At 37.9% G+C, this 27,910-nt stretch overlaps 1 protein-coding gene across 1 annotated transcript in view; it reads left to right on the top strand.

Moving 5' to 3' along the window:
• Window positions 1–24,912, top strand: part of CABS1 (calcium binding protein, spermatid associated 1) — a 38,900-nt gene extending 13,988 nt beyond the window's left edge. The window contains exons 2-8 of the mRNA XM_031943531.1: window positions 226–1,792; window positions 17,450–17,589; window positions 18,475–18,539; window positions 19,768–19,791; window positions 22,974–23,362; window positions 23,677–23,712; window positions 24,750–24,912. Coding sequence (XP_031799391.1) covers window positions 226–1,754 — 1,529 coding nt within the window. The 3' untranslated portion in view covers window positions 1,755–1,792; window positions 17,450–17,589; window positions 18,475–18,539; ... (2 more) ...; window positions 23,677–23,712; window positions 24,750–24,912. The remainder of the gene's footprint in view (window positions 1–225; window positions 1,793–17,449; window positions 17,590–18,474; window positions 18,540–19,767; window positions 19,792–22,973; window positions 23,363–23,676; window positions 23,713–24,749) is intronic.
• Window positions 24,913–27,910: the final 2,998 nt, after the last annotated feature.

Below are 27,910 nucleotides of genomic sequence, written 5' to 3'. Positions count from 1 at the left end.
CTGGAGGAGAGAGAATTTCCTTGGGAAATCAAGACTCTGAAACTGTGTCTTACTCAGATTTAACAGGTGACATGTCTTCCATTGCCCAGGCCAACCCAACAATGACCAGAGTGCTGACTCCTTCTTTACCCAACAGACCTGCTGATGCCATCTCTATTCCTGGAGGAGAGAGAATTTCCTTGGGAAATCAAGACTCCGAAACTGTGTCTTACTCAGATTTAACAGGTGACATGTCTTCCATTGCCCAGGCCAACCCAACAATAACCAGAGTGCTGACTCCTTTACCCAACATTCCTGGCAATGGCTCTTTCATTTCTGGAAATGGGATTACTAAATCCAATAAAGATACCACTCTGTCTGTGGAAACAATCAATATTCCTGAAGATGAATTCACTAGCAGAAAAATTCAAGACACCCATATGGCAAAAGATGACTCTTTGACTGATCTGAAAATAGCAAAATCCTATCTTTTAAATTCAATAACTGATCATTCTGCTCCCATGAATAATCTTGGTATCCTGGAACAGCCAATTACTAACACTCCAACTTACTTTCATGCTTTCCCACTGGATGCTTCCAGAGAGAACATTATCTCCAGTGTTGACTCCATATACACTAAATACAATCCATCTATAACCAGGGAGGATACTACTTCTAAGATGTTATATGATACCATCAGTACTTCACCTGGAAATCCTTCCCTTGAAAAAAAGTTGCCTGTGACTAGTGCTGCTGCAGTAGTGGCTGAAGATCCATCCCCTAAAATCTATTCTCCAACTCCTACAACATACATCACTAGAAACATAACAGAAGCAACTGTTTCCTCCGTGGCTGATAATATTATCCCTAAAGTACAAATACCTATCACTTCAGAAGGAGGCCATCTTACATCAGTGGATAACCCTATACCAGAGAGTGACTTCCTTACAACTGCTGTCAACTTCATTAGCACTTTTGGCAACTTCATCAGCAATGTGACAGATAAACTTACTCTTTTAAAGGAAATACCAACATCAGAATTTAATACTAAGTTACAATGTATTAAAACACCTACTGATGATGTGGCCAAATGTATCTCCTCTCTGACTAACACTGATGTGCGCTCTACTGATACCATTCCTCTCCCTGAAAAGGAAGTGATCCCCCATGTAACCGGGAGCATTAGCTCAACAAACAATGATGCTTTTCTGATAAATGATTATGCCATAGACCCAGAAAATAAAGTTTCTGATTTTATAGTGTATGATCTTAAAGAATGGGAAATCACACAATTTGACAGAACAATCCCTTCAGAGGAAGATGACTCTAATACCATGGCATTTATACCAAAGGATAACATCAGTACGGAAAAAGACACACTCATTGTGTTTGATTTGTCTGAGGAGGAAGACACCACCACATCTGAAACTACTAACTCTTTAGTGGAAGATATTGTTGATGCTAATGGGTTTTGGATAGAGGGAAATCCTGATGATGAGTTGAATGCAACAGCCCTTATTCTTGATGCTTCTAAAAACAAAGATTATTCTGTTCCCCTTGCATCAGAAGCCAAGAATACTAGGGAACAGAAGAACGCTATGAAAGCCTTCCTCACTAAACTGGTAGGTAGGCCAAATGAATCTGTAGCTAATGCCACAGATTCCTTACCTGGAAGTCTCACTGAAGAACGCCACACAGATCCTACAAAAGATTCCACAACTGAAACTGATGTTACCAACCTAGAGGAAGATGACTCTAAAGACATCATCCTCTAAATGCAGTATGGAATAACATCTCCAACTAAAGAAATAAGGTAATAACATAGCGAGTTACTGTTATATATCTGAAATTTGCCTAGCCAAAAAAAAAGTTTTAGAAATTACAAAGTGCAGTATGATAAGAGGGAAAAGAAAGCTGGATCTAGAATCAGGAGAGACCTAGTTGTGTGACCATGGGCAAAATTATTTAATAGCTCTGAATGTTTCCTCAGTAATAAAATGCTGAGAGCAGGATGGAGAAGAGGTCACAAAGTATTGTGAGAATTAAATGACATAAATTAGGTAAAATATGTTTGCAAATCTTAGAATACTATGAGAAGCATAGCCTAGTGGAGAGAAATGGTCACAGGTCTGGCATAGCCCTTAAAGCTGTAAGTTGAAAGACAGGTAATGTAATGCCAAAGTTCTCTTTTAATGGGGTGATCAATTCCTCCATTTGTCCTATTTTGTAATTCTGCCTTAGGTTATGACCGTCCCCTTTTAATGGTTGAGATAAAAGTTTTATAGACATTCCTTAATATCATTAGAATATCAGTGACCTCCCTCTATCCCCACCTAGGTCCCTCCATTGTTGTTATTCCATAAAAGGCTTGTTGTCCCGATACTCAGGGATAGATTCTTTGAGATGATAGTCTCGTCCAGCCCTGGGATCCATGGGTCCCAGTATTTCTCTCCATTTAATAAACTATTGAATTGGTCTTGCTCAGTTTCTTTTGGCATTACAGTAACAGGCTGCATCAATAGTGAGAGTTTCCTTAGCAAAAGAAAACCACAAATCTAATCTTCTCCCTATTCCCCACAATGTTACACAATATTATTAATCCAATAAACATCTTCTTAGCAAAAAAATGCATAAATTTAGAATCAGTATACAATACTTTCAGACCAACAGGCATGAAACAAACAAACAAAAAAAAAAGCTAATATTTATATTGCATTTTAATTTACAAAGCACTTTACAAATACTATCTCATCCTGTCCTCACAACCTGGGGAAGGTAAGTGCTTTTCTGGTCCCCATTTTACAGATTGGAAACTGAGGCTGACAGAGGTTAAGTGAATTAAGGTCACCCATCTTGTAATTGTCTGAGACTATTTGAAATTGGGTCTCACATAACTTTAGGAGTCTCCACCCATTATTGTTTGGTCTAAAAAAGCAAGCACAAATACAAGATAGGAGCAAGATGGCTGAAGGGCAAGTTTTTTCGCGAGAGAGACAAAGATAGAGAGGGACAAAGAGAGAGACAGGAGAAAGAAACACAGATTTGGAGAGACAGAGAAAGAAAGGGAGAAAGGGGGCAGGGAGAGAGGGAGAAAAACAGAACAGAGATAGAGAGAGAGGAGGGAGGCAAGGAAAGAAGGAGGGAAGGAAGGGAATAAAGACGAGGGAGGAGGGAAGAAAAGAAGGAGGGAGAGGAGAAGGATGAGGGAGTAAGGGAGGAGGAAAGGGAGGGGAGAAGAAGAGGGGAAGGGGGAGGGGAGGAAGGGAAGGGGAAGGAAGACGTGGGAGGGATGGAGAAAGGGAGGGGGAGGGAAAGATGGAGAGAAAGCGAGGAACGGGGAGAAAGAAGGGCAAGGAGAGATGGAGGGAGGAGGAGAGAGATCTATCTAAATAGAACGGCGTTTCTGCGGGAGGGCAGACAACTCCTGCCCCGGTCATTTCAGATGTGGACCCCTCCCTCCCCCGGTTTCAATGGATGTTCATTATTACTTCGAATTGCTTAATAAGCAATTAACTGATCATGAGAAAAGAGCGCCTAGAGGAGGGCTTTAAATCTAGGTTCCCAGAGAACGGGCAGAAGGAAACGGCCGGACACACAAAGCCCAGCCCCCCTCAGGAAGGCACCACAGGCAACAGCCGCGCGCTCCCCGCGGAAATCAGCGAGACTAGCAAGCGCGCACCTAGAGGGGCACAGCCGCTCCTAGCTGTATCCGCTTCCGGTGCCGAAAGATGGGGGGTGCGGGGCCTAGTCCGGATCTCCCACTAGAGAATCGGGGCGGCCCTTTTGGCCAGTTGCCTAGCAACCCTCCATGCGCTCACGCTGAGGGCAGCGCGGGGGAGAGGGTACCAGGGACGAGAGCCGCCTACCACGGCCAACATCTCCTAGCCGTTGCCCTGAGCACTTCCTCCGGAAGTGACGTCACACCTTGTCCCGCCCCTAAGAAGTTAGCGCGCAAGGGGCCTCTCTGCCCCCCTCATTCCTCCGAGTCTCGCTTGTCCGCCTGATGCTTTAATGCTTAAGAGAGGCGACGCCCCAGCGTGGATGGGGGAGTTTAGAAGCCGCTGTTGATGGGAAGGGGTCGTTGTAGCTTCACCTTGAGATTCAGATATCTGTCCGATGAAAATTATAGTACTTGCCTTCCTGGGCTGTTGTTGTTGCAAGGTTTAAATGAGATACTATTTGAAAGGGATTTTAAAGATGGGGAAATTTAAAATGCCATAAAACAGCTAGTTATTTCAGAAATAAATTTGTGAAAACACCTCGCACACAGACATATATATATATAGATCGTTATTTTAAGATTCTGGGTTTTTTTTTTAATGTTTATATTTTTTTAATTGTTAAGAAAATAAAATCTAAGTTTATTCTTTCCCCCCCCCCACCCCCACCCCACCAAGGTCTTAACTACTGCGTTCCTGCCCACTCTCCCCCCTACTAGCTCCTTCCAGAAGATTCTCTCTTCTTCGTTGACAATTGGAAGATGACGTAATCTCAAGGATGTGGATTCTTTTTCTCCTCTGTCCACACGCGTTAAAGTGGTTCAATCTTCACTTTGATTCAATAAATATTTTTGAACACAATTTGTTTTCTTTGAATGTAAGTGACTTATAGCCGAAGTTTAGTGTGAGATCCGACTAAAATGTGGGTGGGATGGGTGCTAGACCCCCCCCTTCTCCAAATTAACTAATCAGAGACATCTTCAGGTACAAAGAAAAAGCATTTATTTAGTCCCTGCAGGGAGAAACCCAAGCACACCTGGGAGACAGCTCAGCTCCCCACATATGCTCCTTGACCTGAGAAGCCTGAAACAGGAAAAAGATTAAATAGCAAAATTCCCAACCTTTTTCAGGAAGTAACCATCATTGACCAATGGTCACCAGTGTTGTAGGTCACTTCCTGTCATTGACCTAAGGCCTTGGTCTCTAAAGACCTCTAGGTTTAGGGATCATGGGACTTTCCTGCAACCTGGGTCCAAGACCTAATCTTCTGGCGCTGAGAATAGGGATCACTTGATTTAGGTTTAGTCTCATAGACTTCTTGAGAAAGCTTCACCTGTCTAAGTCACTATTTAAGAGAACCTGGTGTTTTGGCTCATATCTGAGGAGGTCTTCAGTTGTATGGGAACTCAAATTCTAAGACATTCTGGACACTTAAAAATTCAAAAAATAAAACACCTAAAATCAGATATAAAGAGAAAACAGTAGAGATATGGAGAAAAGCAAGAATATATATAGTGGTATAATTTGGAGGGGAAAGATGCAACTACCTATGGGGTATAGGTATGTAATACAAAAATCAAACAGCCTTTATTTAATGTTTGTCACGTTCCAGACACTGTACTAGATATCTGAAGATATAAATACTGTGAATGAAGCTCACATAATAGTGGACAAATAACAAAAAAGATGTGTGTAAATATATACAGAAGAAATAAGAAGAAATACAGTGTAGTTAAATATGGTTTTGAGAGGGAAGGCACTGGCGATTGAAGAGATCATGTAACCAGAGCACACAGCATTGCTAGAAATTAGTCTTAAAACATGAGAAGAATTCTAAGAGATAGAGGTGAGTGTATTCTAGGCTTGGGGCAGAGTCAATGCAAAATCCTGGAGATCAGAGATTGAGTGTCCTATGTTAATAATAAAAAATATATATCTATGCTCAAACAGCTCACATTAAGGATAATCTACTCTGATCATTCATAGATAACACCCTCCCTTGCTTGTCATCGTGACCTGTTGCTTTACACATTGTGCATGACAATCTGGTAATTTCTCAAATAATGGGAACTTGTTATGGGCCAGAACTTGAAACAAGGTACTAAGTCAGTGGAATTGATAGAGACAATAGTTATCTACTTTAGCATGGTTCAGTATGATAGATTTAATCTTATAACAAACAATGTTTTCCTAGTGATGTAATGATTGGTTTATACTCAGTGTAGAGCATATAAGCTAGAAGCCTCAGCTAGGTTGAGTTGGAGACATCTAGAGGCAGAAGCAGAGAAGACAAAGGACTGGCTGCAGGAGCTCAAGCTCTTGGAATCAAGGAGAGAGATAGGCCTTTAAGAAAGCTAACGGGGCCCCAGGAAAGGAGACAAGACTTTGAAAGAGATAATAAAGGATTTGGACTTTAACACCTGGCTGTACTTGTGTGGTGATTACTGAACTGAAACGAAGGCTGCCCCCAGAGACCCCAAGAAAGCCAAACCAAAGAGAATACTATAGGAATTGACTTTATATTTAGCTTTTTGCTACCCTTTTACCCTTTATCAAAAAGGGGGAGTCTCCTAATGTGCAAATTCCACTCCCAACTCCTGGTGAAATACAATGCTTTCCACAGGCATATACAAATCCTTACTATGAAAATGTTCTTTAATGATACCTCTCTCCTTCAGGGTAGTGTGGGTTTCCTCTGCTCTCCCCCTTCCTTCTATCAACTGAGTTTAGCTTATTGTCACCAGAGGTGTGTTGGAGACAGCTCTAACAATATTTTCAGTGTGAGGAGTTAGTTACATCTCAAAAATCAGCAATCACTACACTTTAGGGCTTCATTATTTTGTTAATCTAAACTTTTTATAATAATGAATAGTAAAAGTATATGTGTATGTATTTCTCCCCTCCCCACTCTCCCTAAGAACATAGTTGTTAAATTTATTTATCAACACACCTGTGTTTTGCTCTGTATAGATTGCATGAACCCATTAGTCGTGCAATATAAGGTTCAGGGAAAGAAGTTATCACCAAACTGGAAGTTTAATGATTGTAGAAGAATGATATTGATGATGATGATGGTGGTGATAATTATAACCAGCATAATCATGCTTAAAGTTTTAGAAAGTGCATTAGATCCATTATTTAATTTGATCCTCACAACACTCTCTGCCTAGCACCAAATCTCTTGTTGAGAAATTAGAATTATTATTTTCCCTTGTCTGCTCAAATATGAATGGAGTGGTGATATGTTCTGGACTGGCTTGACTCAGACCAGTTTAAATTCAACCTTGGAACAAAATGAAACATTGATGGGTTAACAAAAGGACAATTTATTTAGCAATAGTGAGAAAAAGATATTTGATAAGAACAGAGATTGAGGTGTTGAGCTGATTGGGCCGAGTGGAATTTTCCTGCCTGAATTGCCCATCACGGTTTGTTTACCAGTCAAACATCAGAGAGTATTCCTAGAGTTAATAGTAGTTGCTCCTTGAACTTTGATGAGGGTGGGTATTGTTAATAGTCTGAACCTTCAGTCCCTGAACCGATGAAGTCTTAAGGAAAGGTTTCAATACCTTTTAAAGAAAAATTTACCTAACTTCTTGGGGGGGAGAGAGGAGGAGAGGTGTTAAGTGACTTGCCCAGGGTCACACAACTGAGGCCAAATTTGAACTCAGATCCTCCTGACTTCAGGGCTGCTGCTCTATCCACTGTACCACCTAGCTGCCCCTACCTAACTTCTATAGAAGAAGATATCAGGATATTGCTGCTGCTACAGAATACATTTACAATGACCATCTATGTTTTATTTCCCCTTTTCCCATAGCATAACTGCCAACTATATTCTCCCTCACAAAGGATATTAATTAAAAACTATATAGCTTAGATGGTTAGAATGCTAGATTTGGAGTAAGGGAAACAAGTGAAATACTACCTGAGATACTTTGTAAATTGTAATCCTGAGCAAATTATTTACTCTCTCAGCCTTGGTTAATTCATAAAATGAACATAATATTAGCATCTACCTCATAAATTGCTGTGACAATCAAATGAGATAACATATATATGTAATGGGCTGAAGCTTGAGTTGATGCACTGAGGTCCCAAGCATGTGAGGCTAAATAGTAATTGGACCATACTCTATTAATATATAGGAGAAAAGAATGGCCCCCCCACCCACTCTTTGTGCAAGTCCTGATGTGTTGTATAGGAAATGACGATTTTGGTGGGTGGAGGCAGAGGGGAGGGACAGAGGCAGAAGATACTGCTGGCTGACTTATTGTCACAGCTGTTCACATTGCGATTGAGATCCTTCTTCACCTCCACAAAGAATAAAGATCAAAGATTTTCCCCTACCCTGAATAACTGACTCCCGCTGATTTTAAATATGCGGTCATCACATATATATATATATATATATATATATTGCTCTGCAAATCTTAAAGCATTATCTGAATTCTAGCTATTATTGTAATTATCATATTTATATAGGATCATGAGCTTTAAGGCCAAGGACTATTCATTGAATCCTTCCTCTTTAAATTCTCATTTTTTAAATTTCCCTTATTTGATGCATAAAATCATTTTTGTTTCATATGTCCTTCACTGTACTTTCTCATACCTACCCCACAATTAAATTTTCTATTTTCTTTAAAGAATACACTAAAAACATGAACATTTTTTCATTGTTTAGTTCGTTTGTTAAAATATTTTAAAAATTAATTTTATTTATCTACCTTTCCTGTACTTTTCTTGTTTGTAGGATATGGTTTTTGTTGTTATTGTTCAGAAATGCCTAAAATGTCCTTTTTTGTTAAAATACCCACTTTTTTATTGATAATTAGATCCAACCTTATAGTATATATTTTATTTGGGTTGTGACTTGAACACCTCTGATTTTTGGAATAGATCAGTCAGTTAATAAACATTAAGTACCTACAATGTGCCAGGCACTGTACTAAGCACTAGAGATGCAAAAAGAGCTAAAAGACAATTTCTGCTCTCAAGAAATTCACAATCTAATTGGAGAGACAACAAGCAAAAATAATATATGCACAAACAGATTAAAAATAGGAAATAAATAAAAAAAGAAAGACTCTAAAAATAAGAGATTTGGGATGCCTTTGTGAGGGATGTAGAAGACCCTTACCCAAAATGACTACTCAGAGATCACTCAGTAGAAGGCAGAAAAGTTGTTTATTAAAAACCTCCGGAGGATGAGCCATCCCATAGCGAGATAAGAAAGAGAAAGCTCTGGGTAGGAGGTTGAAGAAGTAGTAAAGATACATAGCTTTTATACAAGAAATTACATCACAAGTAAGAGAGTATTGAGAAGGGAAGGGGGAGGCATCTACTTGGTTGTTGCTATTTGGGGAGATTGGAATGGAAGGTTTCTGTTTCCCCAAAATTTCCTGATTTCTAGGAAACAGAAAATCAAGCCTTCAGGTTTAATCAAGCAGATAATGGTCCAGCTAATAGACCAAATATCGATAAATGTCAAATACTGATAAATGTCATCAGTTCAGGTTAAGTATATATGTTTATAGCTGGCCAAGGCTCAAGTAAATATGAGCCTGCACATATTATACAGGTCATAGGGGAAACACAGAAGTAATGAAAATAAAATACAGAAAAAGAATTCATACATTCCTGTAAGTTCTTCACCTTATCTCTCTATTCCCCACAGCTTCCTATAGAAAGAGGGATTTTAGTTAAAGGAATCCAGGAAATCCATTAAGTAGAATTGAGGATGGAGAGCAGCAGTTTAGGCAGAAGGAACAGGTAGAGATATGGAGTATCTTGTTTGAGGAACAGCCAGGAGACTAATGTCACAGGACCAAAGAGCGCATAACAGAGTTAGCTAAAAGAAGACTGAAAGAAGATTGGGGTGGGGGGGTGAGTTATGAAGGGCTTTGAACACCAAACACAGGTATTAGATCCTGAGGGCAATAGGGAATGAATGGAGTTTATTGAGTAGGGGAGTGGCATGATCAAGAGGATCTATATTTTAGGAAAATCATTTTAGTGGCTGAATTGAGGAAAACTGGAGTGGATAGAGACTTGAGGCACACTGTCCTGTCCTCCCAGCAGTTATGGCAGTAATCAAGGCATGAAGTGATAAGGACCAGTACCAAAGTGAGGTCAGTGTGAGAGGAGAGGTATTGGAAGGGTAAAATTGATAAGCCTTGGCACATTGGATATGTGTGTGAGAGATAGAGAAGAATCAAGGATGATTCCCAAGTTGTAAGCCTGAAGGACTGAGAGAATGATGTTATTCTCACAAGAATAGAGAAGTTAGGAATAGAAGCTTTAGAGGAAGATAATGAATTCCCTTTTGGACATGTAGGGTTTAAGATGTCTCCTGGATTTCCAATTTGATGTATTTGAAAGATAGATGGAGATGGGGGATTAGTCATCAGCAAAGTGGTCAGCAAGACAGGTAGATATGAGAATCATCAGTATAAAGACAGTAATTAAATACATGGGATCTCATGAGACTGTACTTGAAGTAGTATAGATGGGAAACAGAAAAGGGAGCAGAACAGAACCTTGAGAGACACCTGTTGTTATAGGACATGAAGATCCAGCAAAGGAGAGTGAAAACTAGTGGTCTAATAGGTTAGGAAGAGAAGCAAGAGAAAGCAGTCTCCTAAATACCTGGAGAGGGGCGGGTGTTAAGGAGGTAAACTGATCATCAGTGTCAAAAGCTGCACAAAGATCAAGGAGAATGAAGATTGAGGAAAGGCCATTGGATTTGAACAAAGAGATCAGATTATAAAGTGTTAAGGAGTAAGAGGAAAGGATATAGATGTACCTATAATAGGCAGCCTTTTTGAGAAGTTTGGTTACAAAGGGCAGAAGAGGTACAGGATACTGTTTGGCAGAGATGAAAGGATAAGTGAAGTGTTTTGTTTTTGTTTTCTTTTTCTTTATTTATTTAATATTTCCCCCCAGATACATTCAAAACAAGAAAAATTACATTTATTTCTAAAATTTTTGAGTTCTAAGTTCTCCCCCTTATCCTCCATTCACAATTATGAAACCATTTGTGAAGTTATGCAAAACATTTCCATAAATGTTAAGTTGTGAAAATAATAACATGGATCTCCCACCCTCATGAAAATAAAAACTCTCAAGAAAAATTAAATTAAAAGAATATAGAGAAAAAAAGACTGCTTCAGTGTGTATTCAGATACATTCAGTTTCCTCTCTAGGTATGGATCAGATTTTTCATCATAAGTCTTTCAGAATAGCCATGGATGATTGTATAGCTGAGAAAGCAAAGTCATTCATAGCTGGTCATTTCACTTTGAGTTCATGGAGGACTTTCCAGGGTTATTTTCCCCTGAGAGTATCCTATCCATCATTTCCCATAGAACAGTACTATTCCATCATAAACACACATATTATTGAGCCATTCCCCAACTAATTATCATTCCCTCCATTTCCAATTTTTTTTTTGCCCTGAAAAGAGAGCTGCTGTGAATAATTTTGTATATATAAGTCATTTTTCTTTTTTTTTTCCGAATCACTTTTGGTATTCATGTCAAGTAGTGATGTTGTTAGGTGAAAAGATATGCATGAATTTATAGCCCTTTGGGCACAGATCATATCATTTGATCATTTATCAATTATTATTGCTAACTGTATTTCTCTCCATTTATTTTCTCCTTTTACCCTGTCCCTCCTCAAAAGTGTTTTGGTACTGATGACTCTCTCCCTTAATATGACCTCTTTTTTCCCACTCTCTCCCCCTTACCATTTTCCTACTGTCCTCCTATTTTCCTGCAGGGTAAGATAGATTTCTATACCCCTATTGAATATGTATATTATTTCTTCTTTGAGGCAATTCTGATGAAAATCCTCTCCTCCCCACCTTCCCCTCAATTGTAAAGCTTTTTCTTGCCTTTTCTTGCCTCATTTTTATATGACAGATAATTTGCACCACTCCACTTCTCTCTTTCCTTTTCTCCCAGTACATATTTCAACTCACACCCCTATCCTCTCTGTGTATATATATATATATATATATATATATATATATATATACACATATACTCCTAATTGCCATAATGAGTAAGTTCTAATAAGTTACAAGTATCAACCTCCCAAGTTGTAAACTATAAGTTTTACATTCCAAAGGATGTAAACAGATAAAACTTATTAAGTTTCTTATAATATCACTTTTCTGATTACCTCCTTATGTTCTCCAGAGTCCTGTATTTGAAAATCAAATTTTCCATTCAACTCTGGTCTTTTCATCACAAATGTTTAAAATCCTCTGTTTCACTAAATGACCACCTTTTCCTCTGAAGGAATATACTCAGTTTTGCTGGGTAGGTGATTCTTGATTGTAATCTTAGTTCCATTGCTCTCCAGAATATCATATTCCAAGTCCTCCAGTTCTTTAATGTAGAAATTGCTAAATCTTGTGTTTTCCCGACTGTGGCTCCACTATACTCAAATTGTTTCTTTTTGGATGCTTTTTTTTTCTTTTCTTTGTATACCTTCTTCTTGTCCCAATGCCTGGCATATAATAGGTGCTTAATAAATGTAACTTAATTGACTAACTTATTGACTGACTGTAGCCTAAAGCAGCCATGCCTATGAGGTTGCTTGTAGTTTCAATGCCTGATGCTTAAATGATTTGGGGATACAGACACTTTCTAAGTATTTCATTTTCTGCCATTATTTCATTAAGACTTTTACCTGGTATACATTTCTATCTTATTTTATGGATCAATTTTTGAGATTTTAATTGAGATTTGTAAAAACCAACTACTATCTTCATGTTCAAATGATCTCAATTCTTCATGGTAGGTTTTTGTTCTTGATCCAAGTAGCCATCTTTCTAAGAAGTCAGGCTGAGTATTCTCCCATTTTTGTGAGGTGTGGAGGAGTTCCTGGAATTCTTTACCTCCAAAGAGTTTTAGTTAAACAGACTAAGGCTCCTGTTCATACTAATGTACAGCATTTTTACATCATGAAAACTCAGTTTCTTTCCACTGAAAAGAGTCAGATTTATGTTGTACTGAACACAATAAAGGGATTCTTTTAAAAATTAAGAGCCAGAAAAAACTGGAAACTGAGTGAATGCCCATCAGTTGGAGAATGGCTAAATAAGTTATGGTGTATGAATGTTATGGAATATTATTGTTCTATAAGAAACAATAAACGGGAAGATTTCAGAGAGGCCTGGAGAGAGTTACATGAACTGATGCTGAGTGAAGTGATCAGAACCAGATCATTGTATACAGCAACAAATAGATTATATGATGATCAGTTCTGCTGGATGTGGCTCTTTTCAACATGAGATGATTCAGACCAGTTCCAATGGTCTTGTGATGAAGAGAGCCATCTACACCCAGAGAGATGACTATGGGAACCAAGTTGGTTCACAACATAGCATTTTCACTCTTTTTGTTGTTGTTTGCTTGCATTTTATATTCTTTCTCATTTTTTCTGGTTTGATTTGATTTTTCTTGTGCAGCAAGATAATTGTATAAATAGGTATGCATATATTGGAGTTAATATATATTTCTATCATGTTTAATATATATTGACTATTTGTCACCTAAGGGAAAAGGTGGAGGAAGAAGGGAAATTGGAATACAAGGTTTTGCAATGGTTAATGTCAAAGAATTATTCATGCATATGTTTTGAGAAATAAAGAGCTTTAATAAAGAAAAAAAAATTAAGAGCCAGAAATAAGAAAATATGTCTAGGGTCCCACAATCAATTGCTGGGGATAAAATAGTGTGGGGTGTTTTCATTTCTATTGAATTTATTTTACTCTGAGATAGTGCCAAGAATACATACAAAGAAGAATAATTTCTTTTAAGGCATTGGAAATATGATAACCAATCAAATACAAGTATGGGTTCTAGTCTAAGTACATGCTGTTTTTTCATCTTTCTGGTCTTGGATTCAATGACCATGAATAACTCTATTTCATGTCCTAGAAATATTATCCAAATTACTACAATGTGGACATTATCTATTGTTAACTAACTGGCCTGCCTTTTTTGACCAGGTAATGTGACTAAAACACACAAAATATCCCCTGTTCTGGAAGAAACATTTGCAGCTAAAAAGGAACAAAGCAGTATGGATTTAAGGAAAGACATGTAGAATCAGAAGACCTGGTTTCAAATTCTAGCCATGTTATTCTTATTACCTTGTGATCTTGATCAAAGTTTTCAAGAGTCTTATTTGTAAAATGAGGGAAATGGATTAGATGAATCCCAAAACCTCTTCCATCTTCAAATCTTAATTTAATCTCTAAATCTAAATCCTTAACTTTGTGGGAAAGAAAAGGATATTGTAAATGATCAAGTAATGTGATTGTTTCTTTTTGTGTATACTTCTAAGGTAGTCACCTAACAATCAGCAAGTATTTATTAAATGCTTTTAAAAAGCATTTATTAAGAAATTTTCTCCATATCTTTTTTAGGAGTGGGGGGCATGAAGCAATAGGAGTTAAGTGATTTGCCCACTGTCACACAACTAGTGTTAAGTGTCTGAAGCCAGATTTGAACTCCTCCTAACTTCAGTTCCAGTGCATTATCCATTTAGCTGTCCCCCTTTTCCTCTTATCTTAATGGGAAAAAAAAAATTGAGGCCATTTGCTGAGAGTTCCTTTTTCTCACTTTATCTCTCATCATTCAGGTAAGTTCTACCATTGTCTTTTACTTCATTTGTCTTAGATAAAGAGATAGCCTTTTTCCTTATCAAGGCAAACTCATTCCAAAATACAAATGACTCTATTTCATCCTATGTTCCCCATATCATCCTATTATTCCCAGCTTTTCACTTATCTTCAATCTCTCCTTGGCTACTTCCTACTGCCTACAAATATGCTTATATTTCTCCAATTCTCAATCCCTCTGTTAAGCTATTCACTTCCATTAGTTATCATACCATACCTCTCTTCCTTTTAAGAAGACCATCAATAATTTATGGCTACACTTCTCTTCTCATTTTCTGTTGTCAGGCTTCTGACCTCATCATGCAACTAAGACTGTTTTCCAAAGTTACCAATGATCTCTTAACTGCCAAGTCAAAGAACCATTTTTCAGTCCTCATTCTTATTGATCTCTCTGTAGCCTTTTACCCTGTGGATCATTTGGTATGTTCTTCTTTACAAGTTTGCATGGTATTATTCTATCTTGGTTCTTTTCCAACCTCTCTGACGATACTTCTCAATATTTTTACTGAATCTTGACAGTTGTTCCATAAGGCTCTGTTCTAAACACTCTTCCCTTCTTCCTCTATACTGTTTTACTTAGTGTCTCATCAGCTTCCATGGTATCAGTGATTCTCTCTATGCTAATGACTCTCAGTTCTAACCTCTCTGTTGACTTCCAGTCTCATCTCCAACTGTATAGACGACATCTCCAACTGTAGACCTCTGAAGCTTAACGTCTAAAAGTGGAACCATTATTTTTCCTTCAAACCTTCCCCACCTCTGAACTATCTTTTGGTCAAAGCAGTCAAGGGTACCACCATCCTTCCAGTCATCCAGGTTCAAAACCTATGTGTCATCCTCAACTCACTCTTTTTGCCCTCTTCCATCCAATCTATTATAATTAGTCTTGTCTATTTTACCTTCATAACGTCTTTCTTATATACTCCCTTCTCTCCACTGATGCTGCTACCACTCTGAGGTAGATCCTTATCATTTCATGCCTTGATTATTGCCTCAACCTGCTGGTAGGTCTCTTTACCTCAAGTCTGCCCATTCCAGTCCATTCTCTCCTTTGTTACTAATTGTCAAATTAATCTTCCTAAATCACAGATCTGTGTTACCCTCCCTATTTAACGAACTCCAATGGTTCCTTATCACTTCCAAACTCAAATATAAAATCCTTTATTTGGTATTCAGATTCCTTCACAACCTGAAATCTCCAAGCAGTCCAGGCTTTATAAGCTAACCTGCATACTCAGTGGTCTGGGGCAGCTGGGTGGTATGGTGGATAGAGTGCCTGTCCTGGAGTCAGGAAGAGTCATTCTCCTGAGTTTAAATCTGCCCGTGGGTACTTACTAACTATGTGAACTTGGGCAAGTCACTCAATCCTCTTTGCCTCAATTTCCTCATCTGTAAAATGAATTGTAGAAGGAAGTAGCAAACTACTCCAGTATTTTTGTCAAGAAAACCCCAAATGGGATCATAAAAAGTCAAATGTGACCATACAATGACACAACAAAAATTTTTAGTGATCTAGTGATACTATTCCTTGTAGTTCCTCGTGCACAACCCCTCAATCTCTCAACTCTTGACATTTTCAGTGACCATCCTTCATGCCTGGAATGCTCTTGCTCCCCATCTCCTCTTAGCTTCCTTAATGTCTCAGCCAAAATCATCTTCTCCAAGAAGTCTTTCCTGATGACTCTTAATGCTAGTGCTTGGCCTCTGTTGATTACCTCCAATTTACTCTGTGGATAAATCTTTGTTTGTTCTTAGTCACTTTGTATCATTTCCCCCATCAAATGATGAACTCCTTGAGAGGAAGTTATGTCTTTTGTCCTTCTTTGTATCCTCAGTGTTTACCACAATGCCTGGCACATAGTACTTAATAAATTCTTATCCACTGTGTGGCAGGCACTGTGCTAAATGTACATAGTTAAGAAATTGTAACATCATTGCACTGAGATGCTACTTTTACCTAACCTCATATAGTTGAGCTGCTTTCATAATATTGTCCAAAAAAGAAATTTAGGTGTCCAATTATTTTATTTTAATCCATTCTAGGGATGAACTTTTCTGAAATTTTGATCTCAGAGATCTTTTCAGATCTTTCTGAGTATATCACATCAGAGAGCTGCGCATGACTACAGACTTAATAGACAACAGACTTAGAATACCCACTATTACTCATTTAATACTGAAAATGTAGCATTACTTCATTCCAATCTAATATGATAACCACTTTATTTTTGTTGTTCAGTCATTTTTCAGTCATGTCTGATTCTTTGTGACACCATTTGGGTTTTGTGTTAGTTTGAGTTTTTTGGGCCAAGATTCTGGAATAGTTTACTATTTCCTTCTCCAGCTCATTTTACAGATGAGGAAATTGAGGCTAGCAGGGTTAAGTGACTTGCCCAGGATCATCCAACTAGTAAGTGTCTGAGGCCAGATTTGAGTTCATGAAAATACTGGTTCTAAGACCAGTATTCTATCTACTGTGCCATCTAACTAACTATGTGAAGGAATCCTCTGGCTAACTGCTAGGGATGCAAAGACAAAACAAAACAGCACATGCCCTGCAAAGAATTTACATTCTACTGGGACAATAATAGATAAGAATATTTATAATCATTTAAAAAGAGATTGAGTTTAATTTTGGAGTCCAAGAAAGATTAGATAGCATGTGAGCTAAACCTTGAAAAGAAGTGGTGGTGAGGAAGGAGGGTTCCCAAACATGGAAGGCAGCCTAAGCAAAGAGGCAGAAAATGGAACATTGTAGGAAAAACAGCAGGGAAGTGGTGTAAATTAAATAGGAAAACATATCATTTAGAGGAAAGGACATGGGTCTGGAAGATATGGAGTTAAATGGTTGAAAGGCACTATAATGAATAAACCTTCACTTCTGATGCACAGATAAGACATCATGTACATGACATTTTCGTAATAATGCAAAAAGGACAATCTATTGCTCATTTTTCTGACTTCCTTTATTTGTTTCAGGAAATAGCTAGGATTAGCCCAGAAGCAACAGCCTCAATATTGTGAACTTATAATTTTCTCCCCAATACAGGACAAGGGAGGAGCTGGAAGGGACAGTGAGAACTGGAACTATTTATAGACCCAGAATCCTACTAATCTTTCTGAAATTCTTCAAGCAAGAGGAGCTGAAGGCAGCAAGATCAGGACAAAAGGAAGACTATCCATTATATGGTATCTACTACATTCACAGAAACAGGTTTTCATCAGGTTTCTAACAGGATTATGACTGAAATTTAGGGGTGGTGAATAGATTGCTGGGTTTATAGTCAGGAAGCCCAAGGAATCTCATTTCCAAAACTTATTCATTGTTCGACTCTCGGAGAGTTATTTGATTAGTCTGTGTGATTTGAGCAGTCCTTAGAACTTATCTTTCATAGATGAGTCACAATCTGCATTGGTAGATGAAATTCTCACACTATGTAGATCTTTCAGTATTTGTAAGCTTTGTGAGCATAAAAATGACCATTATCCATACCTGTGAGATAACCTGTTATGCTGGATAGAGTTCTAGACCTAGAGTCAAGAAGACTAGATACAAATCCCAACTTCCTTTTATTATTTGTGTAACTGTGGGCAAATAACTTATCTTTTCTGTGACTCAGATTGCTCACTAAGATATAAATTACAAATTATATTAAATGATATTATTGCATCCTTATCAATGATGAAATCATAATTTAGTATCTATAAGTGGACACCTATTTCTTCTTTCTTCTCATATCTAGTTAACAGAATCTAACAAAAAAAAGATTATATTTATATGTATATACATATGGAAATTGATTTTAAACATGTATATACATATAAATGGAAAAGCTTCTCAAAGACAAATCTAAATAATAATTCCATATAAATAACTAAAATGAAAGTAATAAAAATATGTTATATATAATTTTGATTATTTTTTCAAAAAAAACAATATGGGTCAATATCATAGTTAGAGGCTTATCTTTTCATGTAAGTTCTTTGGTTGAAATTTAAGCAAAAAATAATTTTACTGTTTCATTTCATTAATTCTTCCAACTCCAACAGAAGATTCTCTTACTTCAATTCTAGAATAAGAAAAGATGAAGGCCCTAATCCTGATTACAATAGTCTTGACCATAACTGCTTGCTTCTTTGTAAGTATTCAATAACATAATATGATCTTATCGGTCTACCATTTATGCATTTTGAAAAGCAACTTAGTTCATGAGAGAGTTCAATATAAAGTTCTGTTTTCACTTTTCTTGAAAAAAAAATCCTTGATATGATTATTATCCACAGCTCAATCAATGAAAATAAGTTACTTTGGGAAGTCTCCCTCTGCTACCAATGAACTGTTTGTACAATGTTAACTTATCTTTATGATTATGATATTGAGAGACTCAAAAGTTCCTTTAAATATGCTTTTTGCCCCCTCTGCCTTTTCATCACCAAAAATAATACATAATCTTTCTATTGGAAGACACTATGCTCTAGGTTCATTATAAGCAGAGAGATGTAATTGCATTGCAGAGGGAACTCTCAGGTGAGGAAAATCCCTATAACCCCATGCAGGTTGACACTGAGTCTACAAATAAGATAAGAAATGTATAGGGCTTTGCATGTCCTAGAGTCTACATGTAAATGCTGTTCATCATCATCACCATCATCATGATTATTTTTAGCTTTTCAGAAGTGACTGGAATACTCTCTTAGAATGACTTACAGTCTATGCAAAAAGCAAAATCTAAACCCGTGTCCATCTATCCACAGATCCCATCTCACCCCCTGCTCTTCAGCTCTAGTGGCTCCCTATAATTCTAGGAGCCAGTACAAAAACTTCTATTTGGCATTCAAAGCCCTTCATGACTTATCCCATCTTATCTTTCTAATCTTCTTGAACTTAACTCCCCAATAGGTTCTTTTTGATTCAGGGACACTGGCCACCAGGCTGTTCCACAAATTGATTACTCCATTTCTAAGCTTCAGACATTCTCTCTGGCTTACTCCCATCCTGGAATGTTCTCCATCCTCCAAAGCAATTGCTGACTTCTTGGCTTTCTTGAAATTTCATCTAAAATCCTATTTTCTACAAGGAGCCGACCTCAGGCCCTCTTAATACTAGTGTTTTCCCTCTGTTACATAGTTCCTTTTAATCCTACATATAGCTATCTTCCCATTAGATTATAAACTTCTCTAGGGCAAGGACTGAATTTTGCCTCTTTTTGTATTCCGCACCTAGCAGTGCCTGGTACATACTAGTTATCAATGTTAATTAATTGGTTAATTACAAAGCACTCTCCATTCATTATGACATGTTGTACTGAGTCTAATTTGTTTTGTTTTGTTTTGTTACTATACATTTCTATATGCACAACATTTTAGTCGGCTGAAGGACACCACAAAAAAGTAAGTTTTATTTCATTTTTATCTTCTTTTCTTCCATTCTTCCTTCCTTTCTTCTCTCCTTTCTTTCTCCCTTCTTTCATATTTCCTCAATATTAACAATTAGCAATATTAACAAAAATTTAGTAGGAATAGTCTTCCAATAACTGAACTGAATCCACCTAGTACATATTCCCCAGCCTGTTTTCATTAATCCTACAACCTCCCCTGAGAAAATACTCTCTCTTATGCCAGTTGGCACCTTCTTTGAACCTTGTAGTGTTAGATCACTGCCTCTGGTACTGAGAGGATAAAGGACTTATCCTGATCACATAGTGAATCCAAGACTTCTGACTCCTAAGTCTATTCTCTATCTTCTATGTTCTATTGCCTTTCTAGGGTGTTTTTTTTTTTTAATTCATTTTTATATTAATTGAACCTCTGTTCATTCTTCCTCATTTGCATAAGTAATAGCAAATTAATTGTAGTGTTTCCTGATAAAGCAACTTTAACTTTTACACATTTGTGGAATCCTGCTATGGAAACTTCCTCCCTCCCCCTCTGAAAAAGTTTCAGGAACACTGGACTTCATTTTGAGAACTTATGGATTAGAGTTGTCTTTTCAGAGGAAACTTAGAGATAGGAAGGGATCCCTCAAAGGAAGCCAGTAGTACAGCAAATAGAACAGTGAGCCTAGAACCTAGAAGACCTGAGCTCAATAATGTCTCAAACATTTCTCTGTGTGACCCTGTCTGCCTCAGTTTCCTCATCTGTAAAATTGAAGTTAATAATAGAACTTACCTTGTAGGATTGTTGTGAGGATCAAATGAGATACTTATAAAAATCACTTAGCCCAGCCCAATGCCTGGCATATAGTAGGTGGTATATAAATATATTTCCCAAATATCTTCTCCTTGTACCAAGTCTTAGAGAAGTTCCAGAGAAGATAAATAAAGATAGCTGGATAGTAAATAAGAAACACCCTATAAAGGAAAAGTAACCATAACAAAACCATTTGGCCTAAAGGGGAAAAAAATGACAAAATGACTTAATTACCTTCAAACAAATGGGTTGTTTAATGACATTCAGTATTCACTATCAAAAGAGAGGGCAAACCTGTTACCTGTACCAACTAGTGCATATGAATAAGTGCAGAGGAGCCCATGCTGTCTCCAGCTTTCATTCCACTCTGAGCCAGTGATTCTCAAAGTATGAAAGAGAATCTCCACTACCTTTCAGGGAATTTTTGATGTTAAAACTATTTATAATAAAACTTTTAAAAATTTTAATATGATCAATAATCAATAGATGTAACAAAAACTCTCAATTATGGATCCTCGATAATTTTTAGAGTACAAAGGGATGGATCCTGAGACTCCAAAGTTTGAGAACCTCTGCTGTATCCCATCCCTAATGTTAGAGCTGAGAAAGCAAGGGTGGGAGAGGGAGTTGAACTTTACTGCTAGAATCCAGTACACTAAGCAGTATTAAACTTCATGTGTCTCTGCCACCTGTGACACAAGTGGAAGTGGGCTTTACTGAATACTCCAAGTGTTTCTATCCTGAATCCCTGTCTATCTAACCTAAACAACCAGGAGCACCAAGATGCTATGCTTCATTTGTAATCAGAGAGAAATAGGATGAAAAGACCCATCAGTTCTAGACAAATATGCATGTAATCCTATGTCTGCTTAGATATTTATTGTTACGAGAGCCACCTGCTAGTGGCTGCTGCAGATCTAATTCTGACCATCATGTGAGAGGATGATAATGATACAAGGAGGCTGAGAGGCAGTTGTGTTCTCTGACCTCTCTCCTCTTCCCTCATGCCTCTCATTTATTGCATTCCTAAGTCACAAGCAACATCTGCCTCAGTAAATTTGTTAACAGTAAAGGCTAATTTGCACTCCTCAGCTCTCAAATGTGTTATGATTCATAGCTGTGCGGGCTTGGGAGAACCAACCCAATCCTTAATGAATGGTACAATCCCCTTTAACCTTTTACAGGCTTTCTGGGTTTCACATTTAGGCGTGGTCCTCAACAATTTATGTGTAGTTTCACTAACTTTATCTGTTTCATCAGTGTACTTAGAAAATAAGAAGACGTCGCTTTAAAGTTCACAAAGAGTTTTAGAAATATTTTCTCATTTGATCCTCACAACAACCCCTCAAAGAAGTTGCTATTACTATCCCCTTATACTGATGGGGGAACTGAGGTAGGCAGTGGTTAAATAACTCACCTAGGATCACACAGCTAGTGAAGTACCTGAAGTTGAATCTGAACTCAGGTCTCCCTGAGAGACTCCAGGTCCAATGCTCTGTGTATTATGGCACCACTTAGCAGCCACGTAAAGGAATTTTTACAAAGAACAGCATAAACTCTTCATGTTTTATCTCTTTTTTTTACTTTACTTTTTCTGTGTGTGGTCATGATGTGCCACGTGTTTTCACAAAATAGTAATCAGATTATAACCTCTTTGGGGTCAAGAACCATATCTTCCATTTTCTCCCCACCAGGCAGAGGTCAGGGCTTTAGCCAAGGGAGCTGTCCATTTTTTTTTTTTTCAATGTTGCATTGAGTGATTTTATCAGTACAGGATCTCTTGATGAGGTGAATAACTTCCTCTACTATTACAGAGAGACAGGTAGCTTCCATGCCATCTAGCTTTGGAGAGTGGCCAGAAACACTGAGAGGTGGAGCTTTAGATCTGTAGTTGTGAGAGAAAGGTCTTGAACCAAGGTATTTATGTGACTCTAAGACTCTATCCACTGGGTGACCTTCTATCTTTCTGTTTCTCTCTGTCTCTATCTCTTTCTGTTTCTCCGACTCTCTGTCTCTGTGTCTTCAACTCTCTGTCTCTGTTTCTTTTCCTCCTCCTTCTCTTCCTCTTCCTCCTCCTTTTTTTCTTCTCCTCCTTCCTTCCTTCCCTTTTTCCAGGATTCTCTCTCTGTTTGTGTATGTGTCTCTCTCTGTCTCCTTATCTCTGTCTCTGTTTATCTTTCTCTCTATATCTCTCTCTCTGTCTTTCTTTGTCTCTTGGTCTCTGACTGTCTCTCTCTGTGAATGTCTCTATCCATCTGTCTGTTTGTCTTTGTCTTTCTTTTTCTTTCTCTGTCTCTGTCTTTCTTTTGCATTCAATAAATGCTATTTAATTGTAGTTTACTATTTTTACCTGCAAATTTACAATGTATTCTCTCTCTACTAAGCACCACAACAATATACATGATCCAGAATGCAGAAGGTCAAGAGAACCACGGGGTCCCAGAAGACCTCCTGGCCCACGTCATCCAGATGATTTAGTTGAGCCACAAGGTCCACCTGATTCACAAGATGATCAAGGAGCTTTCTCACCACTTAATTGTGTAATGATTTGTCATAATGCCCCTATAAATGACCTTCCTGGATCTTCTATCACCCCTCCTGTTTCAGTTCCCATCTCTGCCACCAAAGCTATCACAACTCCTCCACCTGATGCCAAAATCAGTGTTCGTGTCATGCCTGAAAACAGTCTCACTAGCAGTCCTCAAAACCCAGACACTACAACTGTAATACATAAAACTTTCTCATCCTGAATTTACAAAAGGAAAAAGTCAAGGTAAGGAATGGTAAGAATCTTTAGAGAAATGTTTTCAAATTAACAAGTTGCCTTGACTCTCAATTTTTCCTATAATTTCATTCAAAGAAAAAAGTGATTTTTAAAAAATATATACTCTCTAGATTTCATTATATACGGATTATACATCTTTGACTTATTTTTGTTGTAATAAAAATCAAGGTGATTCATTAGTGAATGTCTGAATCATTTCTGAAAATTTATCTACAAAATAAAGAGCAACAATAAATTTATAGTATTTTCAAGATGACTATATTTCCACAACTAATTAATCATTTTTTGTTTTCTTTCCCTAGTTCACTTTGTGAGCACAGCCTTGATTATTGCCACTGGTAAGTGAAATTAAATTCACAATTCTATCTTCATGCTTAAATTTCATAAAGCTTGAATTGAATTTGGGCTAAAAGCAATCAGATGGTACATTGGATTTGCTGTCAAGAGGACCTATGTTCAAATCCTAGCTCTGTGACTCTAGGCAAATCACTTTTATTTCTATGTAACTCAGTTTCCTCATATATAAATTGAGGTAATAGCATCTAATTTCCAGGATTACTGTGAGGATGTTGTTCAGTTGTGTTTTAATCATGTCCCATTCTTCATGATCCTATTTGGGGGTTTTCTTGGCAAAGATACTGAAATGACTTCCCATTGCCTTCTCCAGGTAATTTTACAAATGAGGAAACTGAGACAAACACGATTAAGTGACTTGCTCAGCTAGTAGGTATCTAAGATTAGATTTGAATTCAGGGAGATGAGTTCCTGATTCCCAGTCTACCACCTAAAGATGAAATGAGATAATACATGTAAAGCACTTTGCATACCTTAAAGCACTGTAAAAAAAGCTTCATAAAATTATTGTTATTATTAATTTCTTAAAGGGTAGATTAGACTCCCGTTATTAATATTAATAGCTGAAGAGTAATGTAAACAGAAGGGCAGTTGAGTGGTACAGTGGATAGAGATCTGGACCTAGAATCAGGAAGATTCATATTCATGAATTTCAATCTAGCCCCAGACACTTACTAGCTTTGTCCCCTGGGCAAGTCACTTAACCCCATTTGCCTCAGTTTCCTCATCTGTAAAATGAGCTGGAGAAGGAAATGGCAAACTGCTCTAGAATCTTTGCCGAGAAAACCCCAAATGGAGTCATGAAAGTCAGACAAGCCTGAACAAAAGTATCAACTCATACATGATTTTTCATTAATCATATAGAGGAGACAGAAAACTATTAAATATATTGCTAAGTGAGTCATTCTGAATAATCTAAAATGTATGGGAAATGTTTTTCTTATAATTATAAAAATTGTCTTGAAATTAATGAAGTATAAATGGAAAATTATATATAATGTACTCTGGTGTTTTATTTCAGATCATGCTAATTCTGAACACTGTATGCTTATCCACTGACTGTTAAAAATAAATCAACACCATCTGACTTGACTAAGGAATAAGAAATTTTAGGAATGTTGCCTCTTCTTTAATCACCTAAGATTATATACATAACTTTTCTTCAATAAAGCTTTTCTCAACTATTTGAGTCATTATTCAATTCTATGTAATGTTAGTCTCTTATGTTTTTCTCCCAATCATTGAAGCATTGAGAACCAATTCATAAATTTTCTTATTAATCAAATATTTATTAAGGAGACCCTGTATAGGATGGTGCTAAATAGAGAGGAGGTGGGGGATGTAAAAAGTTGAGCTATGATATGGTTCCTCCCTTTATATTGTAATGACAAAGGTCACTTTTAATGGGGTGACCAGTTCCTCCATTTGTCCTAATTTGTATTCTGCCTTAAGGTTATGACCGTCCCCTCTAAATGGTTGAGATAAAGGTGTTATAGACATTCCTTAATGTCATTAGAATATCAGTAACCTCTATGAGGCTATTCCCACCTAGGTCTCTGCATTATGTCATTGTTCCATAAAAGGCTTGCTGTCCCAATACTCGGGGATAGACTCTTTGAGATGATATTCTCGACTAGCCCTGGGATCCATTGGTCCCAGTATTTCTCTCCATTTGATAAATTATTGAATTGGTCTCTAATCTCTGTCTTGCTCAGTTTCTTTTGACATTACAATATCACTTTACATAGACAAATTATTAGCAAACAGCCCATTTGAAGTCTTCAGGACAGACATTCCTTAACTATTCCCCAAAACATTGAGCCTTCAGGAAGAAGCTGGAGGAATGCTATATTTTAGTGGAGATTCTTTTTTTTTTTTTTGGGGGGGGGGGAGGATTACACTGGTTGGATCAGATGACTCACTGAGGTTCCTTCCCAATCTCAAATTATGTGATCCATAATTCTGAATGGATGAAAAATATATGAGTAAATAAAATGATTAAATAACACTATTGCTGACGTTGGGAAAGATGTTGCAAGGTGTCTGAAAAGAATTTGCAGGCTTGGACCCATTTTCTTGTCAAGGGGCAAGTTTTATTGTAATTGTAACACCATTACAAATGGCAAAAAGCCAGGAGAAAAAGGATAAATTTATAGGAAAAAGAGAGACCAGAAGCTTCATGCTAGTTATTTGTTAATATTATGGTTTACAGGTAGGTTTGAAGGGTGTTCTGTTGCAGGAACTTGGTCATTACTGACTAATAGATTATCCATCTGACAGTCATCAATGCTTGCAGGACCATTCCAAGGCCAAATGACTTTTACAATTATTGACAGACATTGTCAGAACAACAGCACTCCTAAGTCAGAGGGCCCTAGGATCACCAATATATCTTTCCTAAAATCCAATGGAAGAAATATTATATTCCTCTACAGTTACTGACAGGATCACTAATATATCTTTCCTAAAATCCAAGAAAAGAAATATTATATTCCTCTACAATTATTGACAGATAGAATCACCAGAACAGAAATGATCCCAGGTCAGAATGATGTAATAGAACTGTGTATCCTGATCTTTGTGGAGGGAGAGCCACCAGGCCTAGGGAAATTCCTAAAAATGATCTCTACTCACCTACCTGGTTCCCATGGGAAACTCCCACCTCCAATTAATCTGGAATCACTTTGGTCTGGGAAACAATCACCACCCTTTATTGATTTGGAAATTAGCCCCTAATCGCTCCCTAGCCCCAAATCATACAAAGCTAAATAAAAATCAAGACTGCCAAGCTTTGCTAAATTCCTAATCAGGAAGCAGCCAGCTAAGGAAATAGTTTCTCAGTGAAAAAAACACATTTGTTGTCAAAAACCTCGGTTGGAGATTGGGACTGTGAATTCTCAGCTTGGGGACCCCCATCGCTGTTTGGGTATCTCTCATCCCTCAACAAGATTGATGCGGGAAAGATTCCAATCTTTGATTCCCAACCCCCCCAGTTAATGTAAATTACCCTTTGACTCACAAATCCCAGCCCCACCCAGATCTGAGCCAACTTTGGGGCTACACCCCAAAGCCCCTCAAGCTAAGTCTCCGACTTAAAAGGGCCACACTGGGAACCCCTCTTTGCAGAGATTCCAAACATGGCAGCCATGTGAGGACCCTCTGTCCACTGGACCCTCTGTCCAGTGCCCTCCTTATCTCTACCTTCACCTATCTCCTACTTCTAACCTCAATAATAAATCTTTTATCAATCTAGCTCTCCGGGCCAATAAATGCTTTTATTGGGAATTCGCACTGCTATTAGACCTCAAATACCGCCGTATCCTTGCGCCAAATCCAAGGGGGTTGCAGGGGAACTCTGACTCCCTATACCCCAAACCTGCCACTAGAGGTACCCCAAATCTAGACATTTGATCTGCACCTCAACATTTGGTTCCCTGACCGGGAATCGAACACCGGAACCTAGATAATTTGGCAACCAAACTGAACCCCAACCTTTTTGGGGCACTCAGAACCAATCTGGGTTTTGAGCTGTTCAGGCAATATTCTTCTGGGAAGAATCTGCATTCTTTCTTTCATCTCTCTCTCTCTAAAGGTAGTGGGGAGAATATCTGCGTTCCCTCTCACCCTACTTGCATTTCAGGTGATTCTGACCAAGCAATCTGGAACTCTGGACAAGGTAAAAGACTTTTTTCTTTCCTAATCTTGCAGTGGACGCCCAACGCCCTCAGTTCGGGCTTGGGTCTTCGGTGGGAGCTCTAAGCTCTGGCACAATTCTTGAGGAATTGCTGCGGTTTGACAAAAGGCTTCTTTTGTTGGCTCTCTTGTCTCCAAGAGATACGAGAGAGGCTGCAAGGATTTGGAAAACTAAAAGTTTTTACCTGTCCACAATCTAGACCCTACTTGCATTTTTAGGTGAAAAGGCCTCTATTCTTACCAGGCAATCCGGAACTCTGGATAAGGTAAAAAGACTTTTTTCTTTCCCAATCTTGCAGTGGACACCCAAAGCCCTCGGGTCAGGCTTGGGTCATCTGGTGGGAGCTCTAAGCTCTGGCACAATTCTTGAGGAATTGCTGCGGTTTGACAAAAGGCTTCTTTTGTCGGCTCTCTGTCTCTAAGAGATATGAGAGAGGCTACAAGGATTTGGAAAACTAAAAGTTTTTTACCTGTCCACAATCTAGACAT

This window comes from Sarcophilus harrisii, chromosome 6, assembly GCF_902635505.1.
Source record: "Sarcophilus harrisii chromosome 6, mSarHar1.11, whole genome shotgun sequence".
Lineage (NCBI taxonomy): Eukaryota > Metazoa > Chordata > Mammalia > Dasyuromorphia > Dasyuridae > Sarcophilus > Sarcophilus harrisii.
Note: the sequence above shows the minus strand (reverse complement) of the source record. Positions and strands in the feature narration are given on the sequence as shown.